The sequence below is a fragment of the Pristis pectinata genome, chromosome 5 (genome assembly GCF_009764475.1).
Source record: "Pristis pectinata isolate sPriPec2 chromosome 5, sPriPec2.1.pri, whole genome shotgun sequence".
NCBI lineage: Eukaryota > Metazoa > Chordata > Chondrichthyes > Rhinopristiformes > Pristidae > Pristis > Pristis pectinata.
The window spans coordinates 71,976,526-72,000,628 of NC_067409.1; the positions used below are offsets into that span (position 1 = coordinate 71,976,526).

Sequence of the window (24,103 nt, forward strand, 5' to 3'; positions counted from 1 at the left end):
TCATTCAGAAAGTCAGGAGGCAAGGGATCCAGGGAAACTTGGCCGTGTGGATTCAGAATTGGCTCACCCATAGAAGACAGAGGGTGGTGGTAGATGCAGCGTATTCTGCCTGGAGGTTGGTTACCAGTGGTGTTCAGTAGGGATCTGTTCTGGGGCCCCTGCTCTTTGTGATTTTTATAAACAATTTGCATGAGGATGTGGAAGGGTGGGTTAGTAAGTTTGCAGATGACACGAAGATTGGTGGTGTTGTGGATAATGCAGATGGTTGCTGTAGATTACAACACGACATTGATAAGATGCAGAGCTGGGCTGAGAAGTGGTAGATGGAGTTCATCCCTTAAAAGTGTGAAGTTGGAAGATCGTATTTGAAGGCAGAATACAAGGTTAATGGCAGGACTGTTAGCAGTGTGGAAGAACAAAGGGATCTTGGGATCCACATCTATAGATCCCTCAAAGCTGCCACGCAGGTCAACAGGGTTGTTAAGAAGGCATATGGTGTGTTGGCCTTCATTAGTTGGGGTATTGAGTTCAAGAGCTGCCAGGTAATGTTGCAGCTTTATAGAACTCTGGTTGGACCTCACATGGAGTATTGTGTTCAGTTCTGGTTGCATCATGATAGGAAGGATGTGGAAGGATGTGGATGTGGAAGCTTTAGAGAGGGTGCAGAGGAGATTTACCAGGATGCTGCCTTGATTGGAGAGCATGTCTTATCAGGATAGGTTGAGTGAGCTAGGGCTCGAGCTAGGAGGATGAGAGGTGACTTGACAGAGGTCTACAAGATGATAAGAGGCATAGATCGAATGGATAGTCAGAGATTTTTTCCCAGGCCGAAAATGGCTAACACAAGGGGGTATAATTTTAAGGTGACTGGAGGAAAGTATAAAGAGGATGTCAGAGGTAAGTTTTTTTACACGGAGAGTGGTGGGTGCGTGGAACGCACTGCTGGCAGAGGTTGTGGGGGCAGATATATTTGGGACATTTAAGAGACCCTTAGGTAGCCACATAGAAAAATGTAGGGTTACATGGGAGAGAAGGGTTAGATAGATCTTAGAGCAGGATAAAATGTCGGCACAACATCATGGGCCAAAGGGCCTGTACTGTGCTGTAATGTTCTATGTTCTATGTTTAAGACAAGACGTGTCTTGTCTAACTTCCCAATTGGCACAATTTGATGTGGAAATAGTTGCAATTATGATTTACTCTTAGCTAAAATGTGTGGTCCAGGAACCGGTATGGGAGAAATTCATAGGGCACTTGTACCCATACTTTGGAAATTGTTCTGATGAAGCAAGGTTCACTTGAATCATGCCAGGACCATTACCCTAATGAATCAAGTGAATCAGATATCAAAGTTTATGGAGGGGGCTTTGGACTAATAATGGAGGGGGTGGGAGTGGAGTGGGAAGGTTTTCATGGGAGGGAAATGTTTTATATTATAGAAAAAAAACAACTGCTGGAGTAACTCAACTGGTCAGGCAGCAGTTTGGTCAATGTTTTGGGTCAAGACCCTGCATCAGGACCAATAATGCCTGTCACAGGGTCTCAACCCAAAACATCAACCATCCCTTTGCCTCTACAGATGCCGTCTGACTTGCTGAGTTCCTCTAGCAGATACATTTTGCTCCAGGTTCCAGCATCTGCAGTCTCTTGTGTCTCTGTAGTAAAGGTAAAGTTCAATAGCATAAATTAAAGTATTATGTAATGAGCAGGGATAGAGAGTGCAGTACCAGTAGTACATGAGTAGATAAAACCAATTTGAGGCAAAATGATGAAATTAAGCTTGCTGTTTCTGACTGCATGGAGCATTTGTGTCAAAGTACATCAACTAATGACACAAATAAAGACTAATGGAAATGAAAGATTTCAGGCTACTTAATGCTTGGGACAGATGGACAAGATAGAGTGGATCCCTTAAAGAATAAAGAGGGTGTACGAGAGAAGAAAGAAATTAGGAGGGCAAAAAGCGGCCATGAAATACCCTTGGCTGGTAAGATTACGGAGAATCCCAAGGCATTCTTTAAGTATATTTAGAGGATACCCAGAGAAAGTGTAGGTCCCCTTAGGGGCTAAAGGGAATTGAGGGGATGTTGTCGAAGTTTTAAATGAATACTTACTGTCTGTATTCACAAAGGAGAAGACCATGGTGGATGGTGAATTCAGGAAAGGATATGTTGATCATCTGTAGCAGGTCAGTATTAAGAGGGAGGAGGTATTAAATGTCTTGGGACACACAAGACTGAATGAATCCTTAGGGCCAGATGAGATCTATCCCAGGATGCTATGGAAAGCAAGCGAGGAGATTGCTGGGGGCCTGATGAAGATTTTTACATCTCCGCTAGCCTATCTCACTAATTTGATTGATAACTAAGAAGATCGATGAAGGCAGGGTGGTAGATGTTAAATAAATGGATTTCAGTAAGCCATTTCACAAGGTCCAGCATGGAAGCCTGGTCTAGGAGGTTAAGGAACATGCGAGTCAAGGCAAACGGGCTAATTTGATCCAAAATTAGCTTGGCGACAGTCAGCAAAGTGTAGTCATGGAAGGTTGTTTTTCCCTGATTGGGAGTATGTGATGAGTGGTGTACTGCAGGGATCAGTGCTAGAACCCTTGTTGTTTGTGAAATATATTAATGACTTGGATGTGAATATAAGGGGTATGACTAGTAAGTCTGCGATGATGCAAAAGTTGGCAGTGTTGTGGATAGCGAAGAAGGCTGTCTAAGGTTACAGCAGGATATGGGTCAGATAGAAAGATGGGTGGAGCATTGGCAGATGGGATTTACTCCCAACAAGAGAGAGGTGATGCATTATAGGAAGTCAAATAGGGGAAGACATGTACAGTAAATGGTAGGGCGCTAAGGAATGTTGATGAACAGAGGAACCTTGGGGTTCAAGTTCATAGTTCCCTGAAAGTGGCAACACAAGTTGAAAGGGTGGTGAAAAAGGCATATGGCATGCTTGTTTTCATCAGTGATGGCGCAGAATATAAGAGTTGGGATGTTGCAACTTTACAAAACACTGGTAAGCCCACAATAGGTTACTGTGTGTAGGTCTGCTCGCCACACTATAGGAAGGATGTGATTGGGCTGGGGAGAGTGCAGAGGAGATTCACCAGGATGTTGCCTGGGTTGGAAAACTTTAGTTATGGGAAGAGATTGGATAGGCTGGGCTTGGTTTCCCTGCAGTGAAGGAGGCCAAGAGGTAATAGAGGTGTATCAAATTATAAGAGACATAGATAGGATAGATAGACAGAATCTTTTTTCCATTGTAGGGCTGTCAAAAAGAAGAGGAAAAAGGTTTTTTTCACACAGAGTGTGGTTGATCTCTGGAATGTGCTGCCAGAGGAGGTAGGGGAATCAGATACAGTCACTATGTTTAAGAGGCATTTAGACAGGCACTTAACTAGGCAAGGCATGGAAGGACACAAACCTAACACAGGGAAATAGGATTAGTGTAGATAGGCAAAAGGGTCAGCATGGCCACAGAGGGCTAAAGGGCCTGTTTTTGTGCTGTATGACTCCATGAGTCTAAACTGGAAAAGGGGAGAAGGTATGTAGTCAGACTAATAAAGGATGACATTGAGAGAAGTAGTGAAGAAAGATCCTAGCATTGAAGAATGGGACGAAGAGTCAATATGGGTGGACATGAGACAACAAGGGCAAACAAACATCGGTAGAATTGGTTTATAGGCAGCCCAATCGCAGCAACAGAGTTGGAGATAGAATTAATCAAGAAATAAGAAAAGTTTGCAGCGAAGGTAATACATTAATTATGGGGGATTTTAATATCATATATAGGCTGGGAAAATCAAATGGCACAAGTAATTTGGAGGATGAATACACAGAGTGCATTTGGGACAGTTTTCTGAAACAATAATTAACGTAACCAACCAGGGAACAGGAATATTAGACGTCTTGCGTAACGAGACAAGCTTAATTAATAATCATAACACAAGAGATTCTCCAGGGAAAACTCAATTCGATGGGGGCAGATGGGGAAGGGATCTTCATGAGGGAGGGACAAATATTGGTCAAAATCAGAGATTTGAACTTAAATTAAGACAACTATCGAGCACTCAGGACTAATGCACATTAGGAAATAGATTAAAGGTTGTCAAGGAGACAAATATTTTAAAATTTTCAACAAATGTAGCTTAGAACACCCTTAAATTGAGGAGACAGTTAAGATCCTCCACAATAGTGGGGCCAACCAGGGAAGGAGGGCAGATTTCCATATCCAGATGTTTTTCAAACCAGGGTAGGATGGCAGACTTGCTTTATCCAGATTTTTTTTTATTGACAATTGTCTCACAAAAGTTCTAGGTAATGACCATCTCCAACAAGAAGCCCTAATCACTTGAACTTGATGTTCAATGATATTCCCATCGATAAGTCAAAATACTGGAGATCCCCACTAATCAGAAACTCAACTTGACCAGCCACACACTTAAGAAAGGATTAGAGGTTGGGCGTCCTGTGGTCAGTAACTTAACCGTTGACATGCCTTTCCACCACCATCTATGAGGCATAGGCCAAGAAGGAATGTGTTAGAATACTCCTCAATTGCCTCAATAAATGCAGATCCAACAACTGCAAAGAAGTTCAACACGATCCAGAATAAAACAACCCACTTTATTAGCACCCCATCCACTACCCCATACCTTTACTCCCTCCACCACTGGAGCGCAGTCACCTAAGCATGTATTATCTATGTACTAAGCATTACACTTACTTGTCTAGTTTACATAAACAGAACCTCCCAATTCACCATCTCTACCACCAAGAAGGACAAGGAGAACAGGTGCATGAGAACACCAACACTTGCAGATTCCCCTTTAAGTCACGCTCCAACCTGGAACTCCCTCCCCATAGCATTGTGTGAGCATTTGAACCAGAAGGACTGCAATGGTTCAAGAAGGTGGTGGGCAAAAGGGAATAGTGTAGAATGGCATAAAGGTTGGCATAGATGTGGTGGGCCAAAAGGCCCATTTCTGTGCTGTACAACTCCTTGACTCTGTGACTATAACTGTCCACCTTGAAAATAATCCCAATTTTAATTCATGTAAAGAAATAAGAGATTTAAATTCCTCCTCCTTGCCAATCCCCTCCCTGCCCTAGTTTCATTAGTGTTCATTCTGATTCAGAACCAGCTCAGGCAGTTGCTTCTGTGGTTCTAGCCGAGAGAGTTGAAAAGGAAGCCATATTTCCCTCTGTGCATTAATGCTTTATAAAGCAACCAAATCCGTTGAGCTAAATGATACCAGACAACTTGAACTAAGGGAAACTATTTTAAGAGCACTTTAGAGACTTTACTCTGATTTGATTTACTTCTCCCTTGGCATTACAAATGGAAGAAACAATTCTCAAGCAAGTTTGTAGAACATGCAGGACACTGATTCTTCAGAGCAATATTTTTTAGAGGGCTTGATCTAAGGATTCCTGATTTGTTCTGCATTGCTTTCCTCTCTCCCTATTTCAGCTATAATTAACTTGTTCCGGGGAAACAGCCATCTTTCAGTCCTTCAGTCAGAACACTTAGTCAAGGTCAGAAAATGAGCAACAGAAAATCTAAAAAGCTGCAGATGCTGGAAATCTGAAATAAAAACTTAAAGTACTAGAAACACTCAGCAGGTCAGGCAGTGTCTGTAGAAAGAGAAGCAAAGATATCTTTCCAGGTCGATGACCCTTCATCACAAAGATCCAATGAAGGCATCACAAAAGTATCAATTTTGTACATTAACTACACAGGGAGAGCAACGAATGAAAAATGAAGCAGATAAAAATAAAATAAACAGAGGCAAGAAAATGGGAGATAGAAAAAAAGAAAATGAGACAGCAAATTAGAATGAGTAAGGAAGTGTGTGAGAGAGAAATAGATAGACCAAACCAGGAAAGGGAGAGGGGGAGAGAGTTGGGGAGGAAAAAAGAAAACAGATTCAGAATGGCACAGGGAATGGAGGCAACGGAGACAGAAATAGAAATAAAATAGAAAGATGTGAAGCTGAGAATAATAGAATTTGGAAAGGGGTGGTATACAGAAGGGAAAGACCATTGATGCAGATTGAAGGCAGGAATAAAACAAGATTTACCGCATTGAGGGGAGAGGGACAAAGCAGGATTAAAAAAAATACAAGACCAAGAATTAAATCAAAAGCAAAAAACAAAGTGTCAAAATACTCAGAAATCACAGACAAGTATGTGCAGACTAATTTGGAGCCATCAAAATCCAGCTTACTGTTCTAGAAGGGCCTTGGATTCCAACAACATTTGGAGACCTGCAATGTTGTTGCTACATTGTCTGACAAACCTATAACAACAGCATGCCCAGCAAATGAAAATGTTTTTTTCAGAACTTAACAAGATTTTTGATATTTCAGTAAGTGCCTCCAGTTCAGCCCAATTGTAAAATAATGCAGGCTGTATAACCTAGGTGTGGAGTTATTAGAAGGCCTTGCAAAAGTACATCAGTACATTGGATCACAAAAATGCTTCTTTGTGATTTTAACTATACCTTTTGAAATAAGCAATTTTATTTCTTTCAATTGGTTCACCTAAATCTGGTCAGCATGGTAGGCAATCAACACATTTTAACATGGATGATCTGAATATTACCTACCTGAAAAGATATAAAGTGTTGTTGAAATTATAGAAATATTTCCCAATGTATTTATTTTTAAAAATAATTTCTATTAACATTAAGCTACTGCTTGATATTGTCACAGTAATGTGGTTTTAACTCCTACACCCGTCCCCTTAAAGAAAATATATACAGTAATTTTAATCAAGCACACATGGGCGTGTGGACAATTATAGATGCCTTGACACCCCCAATGACTACCAAAGGAATTGACAAGGCACTTATGGTTCTACCAGTAAACCTGAAGTGACTGAATTCAATTGAACTTAAAAGAAACAGATGGAGTTAAACTGGATTTCTAAAGATGCACATTCAAGTTAAAATGCTGCTTTATTTAATTTCATTGCACATCAACCAGAAGAAGCAAAGATAAGTAACTGCAATGCTCACAGATGCTTTGGTCATTCAAGATAATCTGTGCAGTCATTGCCACTGAGCACAGTTGGTATTATAACAAAGCTTGTTTACTGAACAATTCTAATTTCTTTCTGCATTCTGACTCTCTGCTAGTCTCCACTACACACCAATGTGACTGTGCTTTGCATTATACAGCCTGCATTATTTTACAATTGGGGCACTTACTGAAACATCAAAAATCTTGTTAAGCTCTGAAAAAAATATTTTCGTTTGCTGGGCATGCTACTGTTATAGGTCTGTCAGACAATGTAGCAACAACATTGCAGGTCTCCAAATGTTGTTGGAATCCAAGCTCCTTCTAGAACAGTGTGCTGCATTTTGATGGTTCCAAATTAGTCTGCACACCAGAATAAAATAAAATTTCATCCTACAGTGGTATATCTGAATAAGTCCTTCTGAAATATGGCACCACTTTTATGCCAGTCTAAGCTAAACCCTTTCAACAGCATGGTTAGAATAAATTAATCTGAGTTGGACACCACTTTTGGTACATTTTGACTACAGCTAATTAAGAACGATATGGAACAGTTTATTGCTCCATTGTTTGCATAGCCTGTAATGCACGTGTATCTATGAACCATTTGAGATACAGGATATATTTGTATCACTTCCTGACAGCTTCAAGCTTATTTATATCTTTCTCTATTTCTTTTTTTTAACCATTCAGGAGCAATTGCTTTCAACTACAAATTCCCTGTGTCTACAAAGGCCCTTTGCAAAGATGACAAAATAATATCCGAAGAATGACAGGGAAATACGATCTTATTAATTTTATTCCAAATGGCCTTGATGTCTCAGTTGCTGGATGACCTTCCAAAAAAAAGCAGTTTATCTTTTTAAGATCATGAGCAGCGGTCTGGAGATAGGCTGTTAACGAAAAGCATCAGGTATTTATGAAATAAATTGCACTATTTCCATTAACTAAATAAATACATTTGTTATGTTACCAAACGATTCTCTTTTCAGAATGGAAGAATGATTAAAGCATTCCCTTGAAAGACTAGATCCACTTCCCCATTTCATCCCTCTAAAATAAATCACTGTTATTTAATTATAGATCGATTCCAGTTCTTTTCATATTAACTCTTTCTCACTGATGTCCCGAGGTAATATTGCCACAGTCAAAGAAGTAATTTCTTATGTGAAGAGGGAGGGTTATTTCAGAGGAGACACAAAAGACTGCAGATGCTGGAATCTGAAACAAAAAAATGAAGTACTGGAAGAACTCAGCAGGTCAGGCAACATTTGGGCAAGCAAAGAGATGATCGATGTTTTGGGTTGAGACCCTGCATCAGGACGGAGAGTGTAGAGGGAAGATGGCCAGTATATAGAAGAGGAAGGGAGGGACGAGACAGAGGCTGGTAGGTGATAGGTGGAAACATAAAAAAAGAAAGAAAAATTAGGCAGATGGAGCCAGGTGGGGGAGGGGTAAGAGTAGAAACACAGGTTGGTGGAACTAGATAAGAAAGGTGATAGGTGGAACCAGATAAGGGAGGGAATGTGGGCAGACAGAACCAGGAAGGGAAAGGGATAGGAAAGATGAACCAAGGGAGAAGAAACCCAGGAGATCCAAGAGACTGCAGATGCTGAAATCTGAAGCAACAAACAATCTGCTGGAGGAACTCAGCAGGTCAAGCAGCATCTGTGGGACAAAAGGAACTGTTGACATTTTGAGTTGAAACCCTGCATCGGGACTGCAAGGTTTCAACCTGAAACATCAACAATTCCTTTCCTCCCACAGATGCTGCTCGACCCACTGAGTTTCTCCAGCAGATTGTTCACTGAGAAGAAACCCAGGTAGATGATGGGCAGATGGAACCAGGTGGGGGCAAATAATGAGTAAAGATAATGAGTGAAGGGGGAGTGATGGACAAGGCGAGCGGAGGCCCTGGGTGGACTGATAAAACAGCAGGTACACTGACAAAATCTTTTTTACCTTCCAAAAATAGATAAATCTTAGTGGCACATTGTTACAGTGTACATTACCAAGAATGGCTACCAGAAAAATAACAAATTTACCTCATTTGATCATCCAATTGTATTAAACTAGAAAAATGGCATCCAAAACTATGATTTAATCACTTCAAATTGTTCAATGTTGACAAGTACCATAGCTTTCCCTGATTGCAGCAATAAGATAATTCCAATGCTGTGCTTCCATTACTATTGTAGATCTCATCTCTGACCCACACCCCCACAGCTCCACAGGCGATCACTCTTCATTCTTCAGAGCTTTGTTCAAAATCAAGCAGAATAGTAGTCCAGGATAAAAGTGTTGGATTGGAGGTTAACTAATTTTATTGGGATGAAAGAGAACTTTGCCAAGAGTAATTCCCTGTGAAGATGTCAGATCAACTGACAATGGAAGATATTAAAACAAAAGTTGATTGACTTAAAATAATATAAATTCTGACCATAAGAGCACAGGCAGAAAGACTGGTTTTGGAAAGCTGCAACAAAAAGCCAATATAATGGCCAAATAGACCTTCTTCCATGCCATAAAATTTAGTTCTAAATGTAAAGTGATTACATCTAAAGCTGGGTATCAGTGGATGAAAATTAGACACAAAAACATTTTCATGTTCATTCTTTTTCCAGATGCTGAATGGACTGTTCCGAATTTTAACTATCTTCTGATCTTACTTAAGGCAACTGTACAGGATGAAATTAACTTATCAAACAAATAAGCAATGAATGTGTTATGTCAATCTTTCATGGATTAGGTCATGGCTCTTAAAATACACATCCATATACCTTTTAATTGCGATCTAGGTTTTTGCCCTTGTCACCCTTCCAGGTGTGAGTTTCAGACCCCTACAACCATATTTCCCCTCTCATCCTTCTACCAATCTATGTCACCTGGTTTCTGACATGCCCAGTTACACTATCTAGTTCCCTCATAGTTTTATATACCTGAATTAAATCCACACTCAGATCCCCTCTATTCTAAAGAAAACAACCTAATCTTTTCTCATAACTGGAGCTTTCCAATCTTATAAACACCTGCAATATCTTTGTAGATCGCCTTGGGCAAGGCGAATTTTATGGTATGAGACAGGAATTTGCAAAAGTTGATCGGAATAGGTTGTTTGCTGGAAAAGGGACCACAGGCAAGTGGGAGGCTTTTAAAGGTGAGAAAGTGAGAGCTCAAGGTCTGCATGTTCCTGTTAGAGTGAAAGACAAAGATGGTAGGAATAGGGAACCCTGGATGACAAGGAATATTGAGGCCCTGGCCAGGAAAAAGGAGGTATGAGTCAGGTACAGGCAGCTGGGATCAAGTGAATCCCTGGAGGAGTATAAGGGCTGCAGAAGTGTACTCAAGAAGGAAATCAGGAGGGCAAAAAGGGGGCATGAGATAACACTGGCAGAGAAAATTAAGGAAAATCCAAAGGGATTTTTTAAGTATATTAAGGGAAAAAGACTAACTGGAGAGAGAATAGAGCCCCTCAAAGACCAAAGGGGACACATTTGTGTGAAGCCACAGGAGATGGGCAAGGTCCTAAGTGAATATTTCTCTTCTGTTTTTACCATGGAGAAAGACATTAAGACTTCAGAACTAGGAAAAGTAAATGGGGAGGTCTTGGGAATAGTCCGCATTACAGTAGAGGAGGTGCTGAATGTCTTAAAAGGTATGAAGGTAGACAAATCTCCAGGGCCTGACCAGGTATATCCAAGGACACTGTGGGAGGCCAGAGAAGAAATTATGGGAGCCCTGGCTGAGATATTTGCATCACCGTTAGCCATGGGTGAGGTGACAGTAGACTGGAGGGTAGCGAATGTTATGCCTTTATTTAAGAAGGGTGGCAAACAAAAACCTGGGAACTATAGGCCAGTAAGTCTAACAGTAGGTAAATTACTGGAGAGGATTCTGAAGGATAAGATATAAGTTCATCTGGAAAGATAGGGGTTGATTAGGGGTAGTCAGCGTGGTTTTATGCATGGAGATCATGTCTTATGAACTTGATTGAGTATTTTGATGAGGTGACTTAGAAAGTTGATGACGGCAGGGCAGTAGACACGGTTTATATGGACTTCAGTAAGGCCTTTGATAACATTCCACATGGTAGGCTGCTCTGGAAGGTTAGATCACATGGAATCCAGGGAGAGCTGGCTAATTGGATACACAATTGGCTTGATGTTAGAAAGCAGAGGGTGATGGTGGAAGGTTGTTTCTTGGACTGGAGGCCTGTGACTAGTGGTGCGTCACAGGGGTTGGCGTTGTGCTCATTGTTGTTTGTCATCCATATCAATGTTTTGGATAAGAATGTACAAGGCATGGTTAGTAAGTTTGTAGATGACACTAAAATAGTTGGTATAGTGGACAGTGAAGATGGTTATCAAAAATTACAGGGGGATTTTGATCAGATGAGTAAGTGGGCCAAGGAATGGCAAATGGAGTTTAATTTGGATAAGTGCGAGGTGGAGTATTTTATAAAGTCAAATCCAGGTAGGACTTTCACAGTGAAAGGCAGGGCCCTGGGGAATGTTGTAGAACAGAGTACATGTACATGGTTCACTAAGAGTGGATTCATAGGTAGACAGGGTGGTGAAGAAGGCTTTTGGCATGCTGGCCTTCACAAGTCAGGGCATTGAGTATAAAATATGGGAGGTGAAGGTGTGGTTGTACAGGACGTTGGTGAGGCTGCATTTGGAGTATTGTATTCAGTTTTGGTTGCCCTGCTATAGGAAAGATGTTATTAAACTGGAAAGAGTGCAGTAAAGATTTACAAGGATGCGACTAGGACTTGAGGACTGAGTTATAGGGGGAGGTTGGACAGGCTAGGACTTTATTCCTCAGAGTGTAGGAGACTGACAGGTGATCTTATAGAGGCATATAAAATCATGAGGGGCATAGATAGGGTGAATTCACTCAATCTTTTTCCAAGGGAATCAAGGCCTAGAGGGCATAGGTTTAAGGTGAGAGGGGAAAGACTTAAGAGGAACTTTTTTACACATCTATGCTATCTATGTGGAATCAGCTGCCAGAGGAAGTGATTGAGGCAGGTACAATAACAACTTTTAAAAGACAGTTGGACAGGCTCATAGATTGGAAAAATTTAGAAGGTTATGGGACAAACGCTGGCAAATGGGACTAGCTTGGATGGGGCATCTTGGTCAGCATGGACCAGTTGGACTGAAGGGCCTGTTTCCATGTTGTATGACTCATCTCCTCTGCACCCCCTCCAATACATTCACATCTTTCTTGTAATGTGGCGGCAGTTCTTAAGCTGTGGTGTAACCAGTGTGTTACTAACCCTGGTGTTTTATAGAGGGTGGCAGAACCAGGCCATGGTGTGTAAGAGGGAGTCCTGGAACTAGGCAAGGTGTGTTAAAGGGCGCACAGGAACCAGATCTTAAATGAAGCGCAGGAACTAGAGCCCCAGTGAGTTAAAGGGTGTGTGTGAATCAGCACCCAGTGAGCCAGAGACTGAGTATCAGGATTTCCAAACAATCAAGCAGCAGATTATGGTAGTTTTGCTGAATAATGAGGACCTTTCTACTAGCTTGGCACATAAAAAAACTTAAGTAAAACATATGATCTAGTTAAAACTGTGATTATCATAGGATGTATAAAACATACAATTATCAGAGGAAGAACAAAGTACCCAATTTCTTGATGTTAGTGTAAAAATCATAAATAAGGCATATTTCAGTCTTGAGGAAAGATCAAACAGCTAAACAAGTTCACCTTAGTACCAAAATCCACTGTAAAATGACCGAGTCAATAGCTTGTCAGAGATACAAACCCAAGTGAACTCTAAACTACAGAATTCTTAGATACCATAGTGACTGGTAAAAGATAATCAAATCAGCTTCTAGTACCAAGTCTAACATTACCAACACTTTCCTTTTTCCTAAAAGGCCATATTCAATTGCCCCATTCTTAAGGATAATGCAGAACTGTACACATAGATAGATGTTGACCAAGTAATATTGTAAAATAGCTGACAGTGAGTCAACTCCAACATAAATCAAAACCAGGCAGCAGATTCCAAACTATCTCCTTTACAACATAACACACTCAAGATCCATCTCCCTATTTGCTGAGGAAAAATCTGAAATCCATTGTCATCTATCAAAGACTCCTTTGATCAACAGCAACCTGATCACCTGAATTAAGCAATGTAATAAGGTTCTTTCCAGATCTGAGGATGGGCCACTAATGCTACTCTGCTTCTCAGTCTATAGATGTTACCTGATCTTTTTAGCAGTATATACTGTATTTACAGTATTCTGATTTTACTTAACACAATAAGGCTTTCCATATTGGAGCATAGGAGAAGAATGTGGATGTGACTACTATCCATTCACTGAATGAATCCAGTGAGCTGGTGTTAGCCATATGGATAATTTTGCATTGGGGTGAATTTCAAGGACATTGGAAATGAAAACAAGCTAATCTTACTTTGGCCATTGGGAACACCATATCAGAATAACATGGAAACATTTGGGCATTCAACTTTTAAAATAGCACTGAAGCACTGGACAGGATTCAGAGAACAAGATGATGATTCTAGAAGTGGATTATGAGAAAAGTCTCAGACGTTGTTTCATTAATCAGTAAAACAAAATGTGCATTTTTAAATACTGGGAGAATGCCCTGTGCAAATACATGCAGGCTGTTTGATATGGCCCATTGGCATAGCTAATGGCAAAATAAAATGAACAAACCTCAGCTAGAATTACAATTATTTTTGCCTACTTAGCAGCAGCTATGTGGAATAGTCCTGGCTTGGGCAGCTCACGCTGTATGAATTGACCATCTTTAAAGTTAATCAGAGTCTAAAAGGATTGTGCCCATCGAGAATCCATCAGAGTTTGATAGCCTGAGCCTAGATTTCTAACTTACAATCATTTTGAAGCACATGGAATGTCAAAGGGGTAAAACCTCTTTCTATCTCCTTCATGAAAGTTCGTTACTTGAAAAGGTTTGATTTCTGAGTACAGCCCAGCAACTGAGACTGTATGTGTTTTATATACTGGAATCATGCAAATTTGATTGACAGAGACAGTGGAAGAAAAAGTGAAGCAAGATGTTGAAAAGGTGAAGTGGATCTGACAATCACATTTAAAGGCCTCTGCTTACAACTCCAACCTCCCTACAACTGCAAAGACAACAATTTTTCACCAATTCCCATAATCTGCTTTTGTAGCTAAACTGCAAAGATCAGCCACATCTTATAAAGGACAGTAAAACTTGATGGAGCCTCAGTTTTCAGACAGAATGAAATTGTGATTTAAAGTAATAACACATTTAATTAGGTTTGTTCCCCTATTTCATCAAATGAATAGAAGTGAAAAGATATTTTTAAAATTTGCAATATAAAGTGTATTGAAATATTCACCAACTGATATATGGATCTGGAATATAAGAGAGACTTTCTCACATATCTAGAAAGTTGCATAAAAAAAGTTTGCATCCCCAGAGCAACAATTATTAAGCATTCCAGATAGAAATGTTTCTCTTAGTATCTCCCCAGTAGCTTAGTGGAATACTGTACCATGCAACACAGTTGGAAGCCAAACTGATCTCAGTTCTGATTGACAATCTAGCTGATGCTTGAGACACTCATCCTGACTTTTGGACACTAGGTCAATGAAGAAAGAATTTAGCAAAGGTTTATTCCCCTGAATGCTATATGGTTAACCCCAGGGTAAATACACAGGTGCAGTTTCAGTCAAGAGCAGGTCACAGGGTGATACCCCTATAGTAGAACCACTGAGATGGCATCACCAACTAATTTGCTCGTCATGTGGTATGGTTCCAAAGTATGGTGTTTCCACATGGCTGGGCAGATTCATCTGATGTCCTTGGATTCAAACCATGCACATCCCATCAATATATTTGACCTCTGACGAAGCTGTAAATCCTAGATAAATTTTCCATTTAACTTCTGTGTATTTGGTGATATACTGTAACATATATCGAGGATTTGGATGAGAGAACTGAATGTAACATTTCAAAGTTTGCCAACAACACTAAACTGGGTGAGGTTCTAGGTTGTGAGGAGAACACAAAGTGGCTTCAACGTGACTCAGACAGATTGGGATATTGGGCAAAAACATGGAGGATGCAGATTAATGGGAATTGATAAGGAGTTATCCATTAGTAGAGCAAACTACAAGGCAGAGTATTAATTAAATGGTGTTAGACTGGGAAAGGTTGATGTACAAAAGGATGTGGGTGTCCTTGTATGCCAGTCACTGAAGGCCAACATGCAGGTGCAGTACGCAGTTAAGATGTTGGTCATCATAGCAAGAGGACTTGGGTAGAGAACCAAAGAGGTCTCACTACAATCATACAGGGCTGTGGTGAGGCCAGGCCTGGAGTATTGTGGAGCAACAAACAATCTACTGGAGGAACTAACTCAGTGGGTCAAATAGCATCTGTGGGAGGAAAAGAATTATCAATGTTTCGGGTTGAAACCCTGCATCAAGACCTACTGAGTTCCTCTAGCAGATTGTTTGCTGCTCCAGATTCAAGCAACTGCAGTGTCTTGTGTCTCTCTGGAGTATAGTGGGTAGTTTTAACCTCCTTACACAAGAAAGGATATACTTATGGTAGAGGAGTGCACTGAAGGTTTACCAGACTGAATTTAGAATGGCGGATTGGTGTATGAGGAGAGATTAATTCAATGCAGTTTACATTCATTGTGGGACCTAACTGAAACTTACAAAATTCTGACAGAGTTAAACAAGTTATGTTTCTTCTGGTTGGAGAGTCTAGAACAAGTAGTGACAGTCTCAGGTTACAGGGCAAGAGATTTAGAACTGAGATAAGGAGATATATCTTCATGCAGAGAGTGGTGAACCTGTGGAATTCACTACCATAGAGGTCTGTAAAGGCCAAGTCACTGAATATATTTAAGGAGTTAAAAAGGTATTTAGAGACAAAAGACATCAAGGGACACAGGGAGAGAGTGCAATATGGTATTGAAATAGATGATCATCCGTGATTGTAATAAATGGTGGACCAGGCTCAAAAGCCAAATGGCCTACACTTGCTCCTAACTTCTATGTATTAAAGTTAACAGAAGTGGTGGGAGCCACTCTTGCAGTTCTCCATTTGGACATTGTGTTTACACAAAAGGATAATGATTAGGAGATGTCTCCATCCTAGTTCCCATTGATAATAGTTTAACAACACTGGGAATCAAAATCAAAATGTTTTTTTCTTCAGTTTCCTCCATTCTCTCCTGAGGTGAACAACACAGTTTCAGGGGAACTCCTCAATGAAATTGCCAAAAGTATGTTAATTAAACTTGACGTGGGCATATAGCGATCAGCAGTCTAGGTCCCAATGCCTTCCAGATCTTGTTTGAAAGAGTTTCTTGTTATTTCAGTAGAACTAAATTACTCACTTAACAGAGCTAAATATCAGAAAGGATTGGGTAAAGCAAACTTTCTATACAAAATTGTAATTGCAAGACATGCAAATTGAAGACTGTCTGGTACCTTCAGCGAAAGCAGGCAGCAATGGCATAAGTGATTGAAACAGAAAAAGATTGAAATATTCAACGGGTCAGGCAGTAACAATGGAGAAGCAGACTAAATCACACACGCAGGTAAAAATTAATCTTTTGTGCATTTTCTAGTGGCTCCTTTTGGACCATCAAGAAACCTACTGGCCTCCTCTACCATAGCTTTTCCTCCCCATATTCTGGCTTCAATTAGTCCACCCAACATTGTACACCCTCCAACAATCCGCCCATAATTTAAGTGGTAGGGGATGGTTCCTATGGATTCCCAGACCTGGCTACCAGTGTAATTTTCTAACAAACTGATTTACACTTCTTCTCACTGGTGTCTATAAAGTTCCTATCAAAAAGTTGGTTTCATCAACAGCTGACTGCCGCAGCAACCCTGGCATCACCCTTTCAGAGATACTCCTTGTGGCCTATCCAGTTCTTCCTCTCTTTCCCAGTTTTAAAAGTCTCTGACCTGAAACATTAACTCTGTTTCTCTTTCCACAGAGTTGTTGAGTATTTCCAGCGTTATCTGTTTTTATTTCAGATTTTGATTTTCATCTACAACATTCCTATCTGTTGAAAAGCTGAGGAAGGATTCTAAATGAGGCTGGAATTCAAAACTGGCTGAGCCTCATGTCTCCAGAAAAGGTTTGGGGAGGGAGGAGGGGGTTGGTGGGAAGTAAGGAGAGTGGGAGATGGGAGTTGGTGTGCATATATTTATGACCACTCACCCATTTCTGACACTCCACATTCACCCTCAATTCCCATTCAAGGTCAAAATCAAAGTTAGTCTTTAACTTCTAATCGAATGGTAATAAATGCAATATACAATTTAGCCAAGAGAAATCACTTACTTGATTTATTTTTATTCAAATAATTAGATTTGATGGATTTAAGTAAGTCAGGATAATTCTTCATTGTGAAAATTTGTTTCCAGCTGAGCTGTCTAATATTCATCAATAATCAACGGTTATAAAATAAATAGAGTTTGGGTCAGCTTATTAAAGTATCCTTCATTCAGTTCAGTCATTTGCATGGAGACATTTGAACAGTTTATCTATTTTAATTCCCTTTTAATAATACAAACTCATATATCAGTCAACTTAAAGCTGGCCTGAAGCTACATGTAAATTACCCTTTATTACTTTCCTCTTCTGTTTCACTGTGTATTGATTAAAAATGAACCTGGACATGTGAAAGGAGATGATAATAAGACAATGAACTTTTATACTTCTTTTTCACAAGTGTCAAGTCAAATGACTGAATTTAGAAAGGCCATCACTTAAGCAAAGAATCAGTGTTCAATCAGACCTCGGGTAAATAAATAATAGAACACAAAAAGAGTAACTGGGTATTTCCCTGACTGGACAAAACAAAGCAGTGAAGCAGTGTACATAAATAATAGAAGCAGTTCTACTGTGATGGCCATTATTTAGACTCTGTTCTCTGTCAAAACAGGATCAAGCCAACAGTTAAGTCCAGAAAAATGATTTGTTCTAGTTATCTAAAACTGGCAATTTGCCAAAGATATAAAATGGCAGATTGAAAGGGATTTTAATGGCTGAAGACCTTAGTAAAGTCATGATTAGTCCCCAGTTTAGAAGCACGGTTACAGGTCTTTAAGTTATGCTCTCTCGACAGTTAAGAGTTATAACAAATTTGTACTTTAAATTTATAGCTGGTTCTGTAGTGAGTTGAAATGCTTCCAGGACAGCAAACACTGCTATTTTAACAATTAGAAGCCAACTTCAAGCACATTTCAGTCATATTACTCCTATTGTTGAAATGCAAGGATGAAATATGATTGGAAACTGATGTTTAGTCTTCTTACTGAATTAATTAGTGTTAAGCCAATGACCACAAAGAACTGGAAGATATGAGGGAGACTACATGTTGGATGACAAGTACTTCAGATTCCTCATCATTAAGACCATTCCTGAGGTTGCAATGCCAAAATGACTCACCTCCACAGGTCTTCCATTTTCAGGTCTCAAGCCTGAGGCTGGTTTTGTATTGAAGGTGCATTAATATTATTAAGATTATCTTGAAATACGCCAACTGACAGCTTCATTAGACTTCACCAATATTATTTTATTTGTTAAGCAAATGAATCATGTAATTACCTTGTCATGATTGTTTTTAAAAAGATTCCATTTGCCAATTATAATGCTGACCAGTGTTCTTATGTTTTGATGTTACTTGTCTAATGCTCAAAGCACATTGATGCATCAAATTGGCTCAGAGTGTTTAGCAGGCCATAGATGAAGGCAATTGATCTGACTGCAAAAAATGTAATAGACATCATATCGCTTACCATGTTACCAAGTTGTAAATCATAGAATGTTTGCAGCATGGAAGGAGGCCATTCAGCCCATCAAAACCATACCAATTATATGCCACTACAATCCAGCCAGTCACACTTCCCCCATAACCCTGCAAGTTCTTTCATTCACATAAGAAAGCTCACCAGCACCTCTACTTTCTCAGGAGGCTAAAGAAATTTGCCATGTCCCTGTCAACCCTCAGCAATTTTTGCTGATGCACCACAGAAAGCATCCTTTCATGTGTCACAGCTTGGTACGGCAACTGCTCAGCCCGTGACCTCAAGAAACTGCAGAGTTGTGGACACAGCTCAGCACATCACAGAAACCAGCCTCTTCTCCACAGACTCTATCTATACTTCTCGCTGCCTCAGTAAAGCAGCCAGCATAATCAAAGACCCCACCCACCTCGTACATTCTCTCTTCTCCCCCCTCCCATTGGGCAGAAGATACAAAAGCCTGAAAGCACGTACCACCAGGCTCAAGGACAGCTTTTACGTCCTGCTGTTATACGACTATTGAACGGTTCCCTAAATATGACAAGATGGACTCTTGACCTCACAATCTACCTCATTATGACCTTGCACCTTATTGTCTACCTGTATTGCACTTTGACTGTAACTATAACACTTTATTCTGCATTCTGTTGTTGTTTTGACTTGTACTACCTCAATGCACTGTGCAATGAAATGATCTGTATGAACAGTATGCAAAACAAGTTTTTCACTGTACCGCAGTATATATGACAATAACAAACAAAATTTACTAATTTATGAACTTCTTTTTGAACTCTACAATTAAACCTGTCTCCACTATTCCTTCTGGCAATACAGTCCTGACCCTAACCACTCACTACATAAAAAGTTTTCCTTCAAGTCACTTTTGATTCTTTTTTCATTAACCTTCATCCTATGTCCCTGGTTCTTGACCCCTCCACCAATGGAAATAGTTTCTATCTCCTCTGTCTACATCCATCATGATTTTAAATGTCTCTGTTAGATACCCTAGCAAACTTTTCTGTTCCAAGAAGAACAACTCCAGTTTTTCCAATCTACCCACTTAATTAAAGTCCTTCATCCCTGGAATCATTTTAGTAAATCTCTTCCACACTTTCACTAAAGTCTTTACATCTTTCCTGAAATGTGAAAACTACTTGCTGCAGCTGCTTGCTAACCTTTAGTGAATCATGCTCCAGAACATTCAGATCCCTCTGTACTTCGTTGATTTAAACCTTATCTCCATTTAGATAATAGACTGCTGCACATACTGTAAATCTGGTGATCCTGATCTGTACAAGAAATGGAGATATGACTTTCAGAAAGCTATCAGGAATGCCAAGAGGCAATACCGACTCAAAATAGAGTCCCTGACCAGCCGTCAGTTATGGCCATAACAGGCTACCAGATGAAGACGGGCTGCATAGTTAACAACAGCGCATCCCTTCCTGATGAGCTTAATGCATTCTATGCGTGTTTTGAACAGAAGGGAAGCGGATTGTCACCACCCACCCTGATAGTCTCCAATGCAACTAAACCCGTGGTCACCGTTGAGGACGTAAGATCAATCTTCCGGAGAGTGAACACGAGGAAAGCATCTGGCCCAGATGGTGTCCCTGGCTGTATGCTCAGATCTTGTGCTGATCAGCTGGCAGAAGTATTTGCGGACATATTTAACCTCTCCCTGCTTCGTTCTCAGGTTCCCACCTATTTTAAGAAGACCACTATCATCCCGGTACCGAAGAAAAGCAAGGTAATATGCCTCAATGACTACCGACCAGTGGCTCTGACATCTACCATCATGAAGTGCTTTGAGAGGTTAGTCATGGCATGCATCAACTCCAGCCTCCCAGACAATCTCGACCCACTGCAATTCGCCTATTGCCGAAACAGGTCTACAGCGGATACCATCTCCCTAACCCTACACTCAGCTCTGGAGCATCTGGACAGTAAAGACACCTACGTTAGACTATTGTTTATTGACTACAGCTCTGCTTTCAATACTATAATCCCAAGCAAACTTGTCACCAAACTCTGAGACCTAGGACTCAACACCTCCCTCTGTAACTGGATCCTTGACTTTCTAACCATTAGACCGCAACCAGTGAGTATAGGCAGCAATACCTCCGGCACGATTATTCTCAACACTGGTGCCTCACAAAGCTGCGTCCTCAGCCCTCTGCTCCCTATACACTCATGACTGTGCTGCCAGATTCTGCTCTAACTCCATCTACAAATTTGCAGATTATACCACCGTTGTAGGCCATATCTCAAACAGCGATGAGTCGGAGTACAGGAGGGAGATAGAGAGCTTAGTGGAATGGTGTCATGACAACAACTTTTCCCTCAATGTCAGCAAAACAAAAGAGCTGGTCACTGACTTCAGGAAAGGGGGCAGTGTACATGCACCTGTCTACATCAATGGTGCTGAGGTCGAGAGGGTTGACAGCTTCAAGTTCCTGGGAGTGAACATCACCAATAGCCTGTCCTGGTCAAATCACGTAGATGCCATGGCCAAGAAAGCTCACCAGCGCCTCTACTTCCTCAGGAAGCTAAAAAAATTCGGTTTGTCCTCTTTGACATTCACCAATTTTTATCGATGCACCATAGAAAGCATCCTATCTGGATGCATCACGGCTTAGTATGGCAACTGCTCTGCCCAGGACCACAAGAAGCTGCAGAGAGTTGTGGACACAGCCCAGCGCATCACGGACACCAGCCACCCCTCCTTGGACTCTGGATTTACCTCTCATTGTCTTGGCGAAGCAGCCAGCATAATCAAAGACCTCACCAACCCAGGTCATTCTCTCTTCTCTCCTCTTCCATCAGGTAGAAGATACAGGAGCCTGAGGGCACGTACCACAAGACTTAAGGACAGCTTCTACCCCACTGTGATAAGACTAATGAACGATTCCCTTATACAATGAGATGAACTCTCACCTCACAATCTACCTTGTTGTGACCTTGCACCTTATTGCACTGCACTTTCTCTGTAGCTGTGACACTTTACTCTGTACTGTTATTGTTTTTACCTGTACTACATCAATGCACTCTGTACTAACTCAATGTAACTGCACTGGCGTAATGAATTGACCTGTACGATTGGTATGCAAGGCAAGTTTTTCACAGTACCTCGGTACAAGTGACAATAATAAGCCAATACCAATACCAATAATCTGCCTTTGATTCCTCTTACTGAAGTGCATAGTTTGTACAGGGTTAATTGATTTCAATGAGGATCATAGTGGAAAGTGCTGCAATGCTACTTTAGAACAGTGACCAAACCGTTAGTACCAGATGGATGTTCAAATTAGACTAGGTTAGTGTTGGTAGGTTATTCAACCTATCTAATTCAATACACAGACAACATTGGTTTTCAGAAAACATTTGATAGGAAAGATAAACATTTGTCTATTCTGCAGTAATCTCCCCCATTTTGAGATTAGCCAATTCTGTAGAAACCAGGCTGAGAAACTGATAAACTCCCAGTCTCACATGACTCAGAGCTATAAACAGAGGTGGATTTGCCCAATTTACAGGGTACAACCTTTTGTTCTTTTTCAACTGCTGACTGCCAGCAGACCTTCAAGGGAGACTCATAACATCAAGTACAGATGTGGCAATGATGTGTGGCCTATTGAATTCTGGACTGTAATGACTGGTCATAGTTATACAAAAGGAAAAGGAAAAATATGAAAAGAAAATTGTAATTTAACACTCCATGCTATCAGGTCCCAAGGGCATCAAAATATATCTTCAGTTACTAGAGCTAAAGCAGCACTATAATACACCCCCTTGACTTCAAGGTTTAACATTAAAAGGCAGTAAAACTATCTACTGCCATTAAATGCTTATAATCAAAGATGAATTTCTACTCCATGGTTTGGACCGTGACCAAATTAGTCTCAGAGCCTTGATGCAATTTTGTCCAGTTAGTAAACTGATAAATTTGCTGTTGGAGGTTAGATTTGGCACCAAGCATGAAACATCAATGGGATATTAGCCATGATAAAAACTGTCTCAATATATATTTTCCTTTATAATATTCTATAATCCATTCCTATGCTGCAGCCTAAAGCTCTACAGAATAAGTTATGTGTATTGTTTTCCATTTAATGGAATCACTGTTCCAGTCACTTCCAGTGGAGTGGAACACACTATAACAGTGCAATTGGAAGCTACATCCAAGAATAAGTCCACTCATGAGCCCATTCATAAATATTAGGTGCAACATGTTGAAAAACATGTGGTGATAGAAGCCTTATAATGTTTAATATGCTGAATTTTTAAAATTGCTCAAAGAAATTGCAATAAAACATTGGATAAATTAACATGCCTCCAACTTTACCTAAAAATCCACATGCAGTTCTATACCTGCTTTAAGTAAACATAATTTCAAGAAATTCATGACTGCAGCATGCAGCATTTTACCATTAAAGCAAATCCATTAAATAAGTCAAGATGCATTCAGAGCAGATTGTTAAGTGGGTATAAAGGACCGAGGGCATTCAGGTGTAGCATAATCATGTGTCAGAGATCTGTCCCATGTTACTTCAATCTTTTACAATGGATACTTCCCTTACTCCTCAGTTATCTGCATGTCTGGATGCACATACACAGAAAATTCTACCCCAGCTTCAGAATACCTGGATTAATCCAGACCGTGGTCTCACATATATACATTGTCCCAGCTGCACTTACTTGGGATGTGTAAACTGGTCGATGAGGCTGACCTTCTCCACCAGGTCACCGCCAATATTACGCACCAAATCAAAGAAATCATTTTCTTCATATCCTTCTCGTGGAATCCAAAAAGAGATGTCGTTTATTAAAGGTGGGTATTTGCTAAGTGGCTGCAAAGAAAATAAGAGAAATAGTCAAAACATCCATTTTATTTATTTAAAATAGAACATGGTGGAAAACATCAACAGCTCAGGCAGCATCTGTTGAGACAGTTAACATTCCATGCTGCTGACATTTTATAGAAATGTAAATATGTAAATGTAAATAACAACATTTAAAAGACATTTGGACAGGTACATGGATAGGAAAGGTTTAGAGGGACATAGGACAAATGCGGGCAAATGGGACTAACTTAGCTGGGTGCCTTGGTTGGTGTGGATGAGTAGGGCCGAAGGGCCTGTTCCTTGTTGTATTACTCTGTGATACCTTATGACTTCTAAATAGAAGTCAACAAAACCGGGCCAACAAAAAGTGGAAGTAAAGGGTGTAAAATAGGAACATGCAGAAGAGAAAGTTTATG

At 40.3% G+C, this 24,103-nt stretch overlaps 1 protein-coding gene across 4 annotated transcripts in view; it reads right to left on the reverse strand.

Moving 5' to 3' along the window:
• fars2 (phenylalanyl-tRNA synthetase 2, mitochondrial) overlaps positions 1-24,103 on the reverse strand; it is a 347,392-nt gene that overhangs the window by 74,104 nt on the left and 249,185 nt on the right. For all 4 annotated transcript variants that reach the window (XM_052016404.1, XM_052016401.1, XM_052016403.1 and 1 more), the window contains one exon: positions 23,542-23,693. In XM_052016404.1, coding sequence (XP_051872364.1) covers positions 23,542-23,693 — 152 coding nt within the window. The remainder of the gene's footprint in view (positions 1-23,541; positions 23,694-24,103) is intronic.